Genomic DNA, 886 nt, shown 5'->3' on the forward strand with positions numbered 1-886 from the left:
ATGGCGCCATATGAAGCATTATATGGAAGAAAATGTCGCTCTCCTCTTAACTGGGATATGGATGAATGGAGAGGCACAAAGAATGGACAAGAACGAGCAATCAGGCCTGACATTATACAAGAAGCTATCGACAAAATAGAACTTATCAGGCAACGAATACAAACAGCTCAAAGTCGACAGAAGAGTTATGCAGATAAGTGGCGGAAAGATTTGAAATTTGAAGTCGGAGATTACGTATTACTAAAAGTATCACCAAGAAAAGGAATCAAGCGTACTGGAAAGAAGAGAAAGTTGCATCCTCGATTTGTAGGACCCTTTGAAGTGATAGAACGAATAGGCACTGTGGCTTATCGTCTATCTTTACCAGAAAATATCTCTGGTATACATAACGTATTCCACGTATCACAATTAAGGAAATGCAAAGTAGACTCAGCCCAATTAGTTGACCACCAACAGATAGATCTGGAAGAAAATCTAACATATGAAGAACAACCTGTGAAGATTTTGGACCAAAGAATAAAGGAACTTCGTGGTCGACCAATTCGGTTGATAAAAGTCTTGTGGAAAAACTACAACATTGAAGAAGCAACGTGGGAAACAGAGAAAGATATGAGATGTCAATATCCTCATTTATTCCAATAACTCTTAAATCTGGGGACCAGATTTATAAAAGGAGGAGATATTGTGACACCCTAAAAACAAAGGTGCATAAATGCATTTTTATTAGTATAAATTTTATTATTTTCACTTTTAAAATTTTATCACATTATTTTTCGGTACAAATTTTATTTGTCCAAAGTGTCTAGAAATACATTAAAATACATCACAATACACTCAAAAATTCATCAAGCACTATGAGGTGCTTATTCCAGAATCCAATAACCAA

The 886-nt window shown here is 35.4% G+C and overlaps 1 protein-coding gene across 1 annotated transcript; it reads left to right on the forward strand.

The window, feature by feature from the left end:
• LOC140805426 (uncharacterized) lies at window positions 1-642 on the forward strand. The gene has a single exon (XM_073161697.1). The coding sequence runs from the start codon at window positions 1-3 to the stop codon at window positions 640-642; it is 642 nt and encodes a 213-aa protein (XP_073017798.1).
• Window positions 643-886: the final 244 nt, after the last annotated feature.

Source organism: Primulina eburnea, chromosome 11 (assembly GCF_022965805.1).
Source record: "Primulina eburnea isolate SZY01 chromosome 11, ASM2296580v1, whole genome shotgun sequence".
NCBI lineage: Eukaryota > Viridiplantae > Streptophyta > Magnoliopsida > Lamiales > Gesneriaceae > Primulina > Primulina eburnea.

Coding starts and splice junctions, on each gene's coding strand:
- LOC140805426 (XM_073161697.1), top strand. CDS start 1: ATGGCGCCATATGAAGCATTATATGGAAGAAAATGTCGCTCTCCTCTT.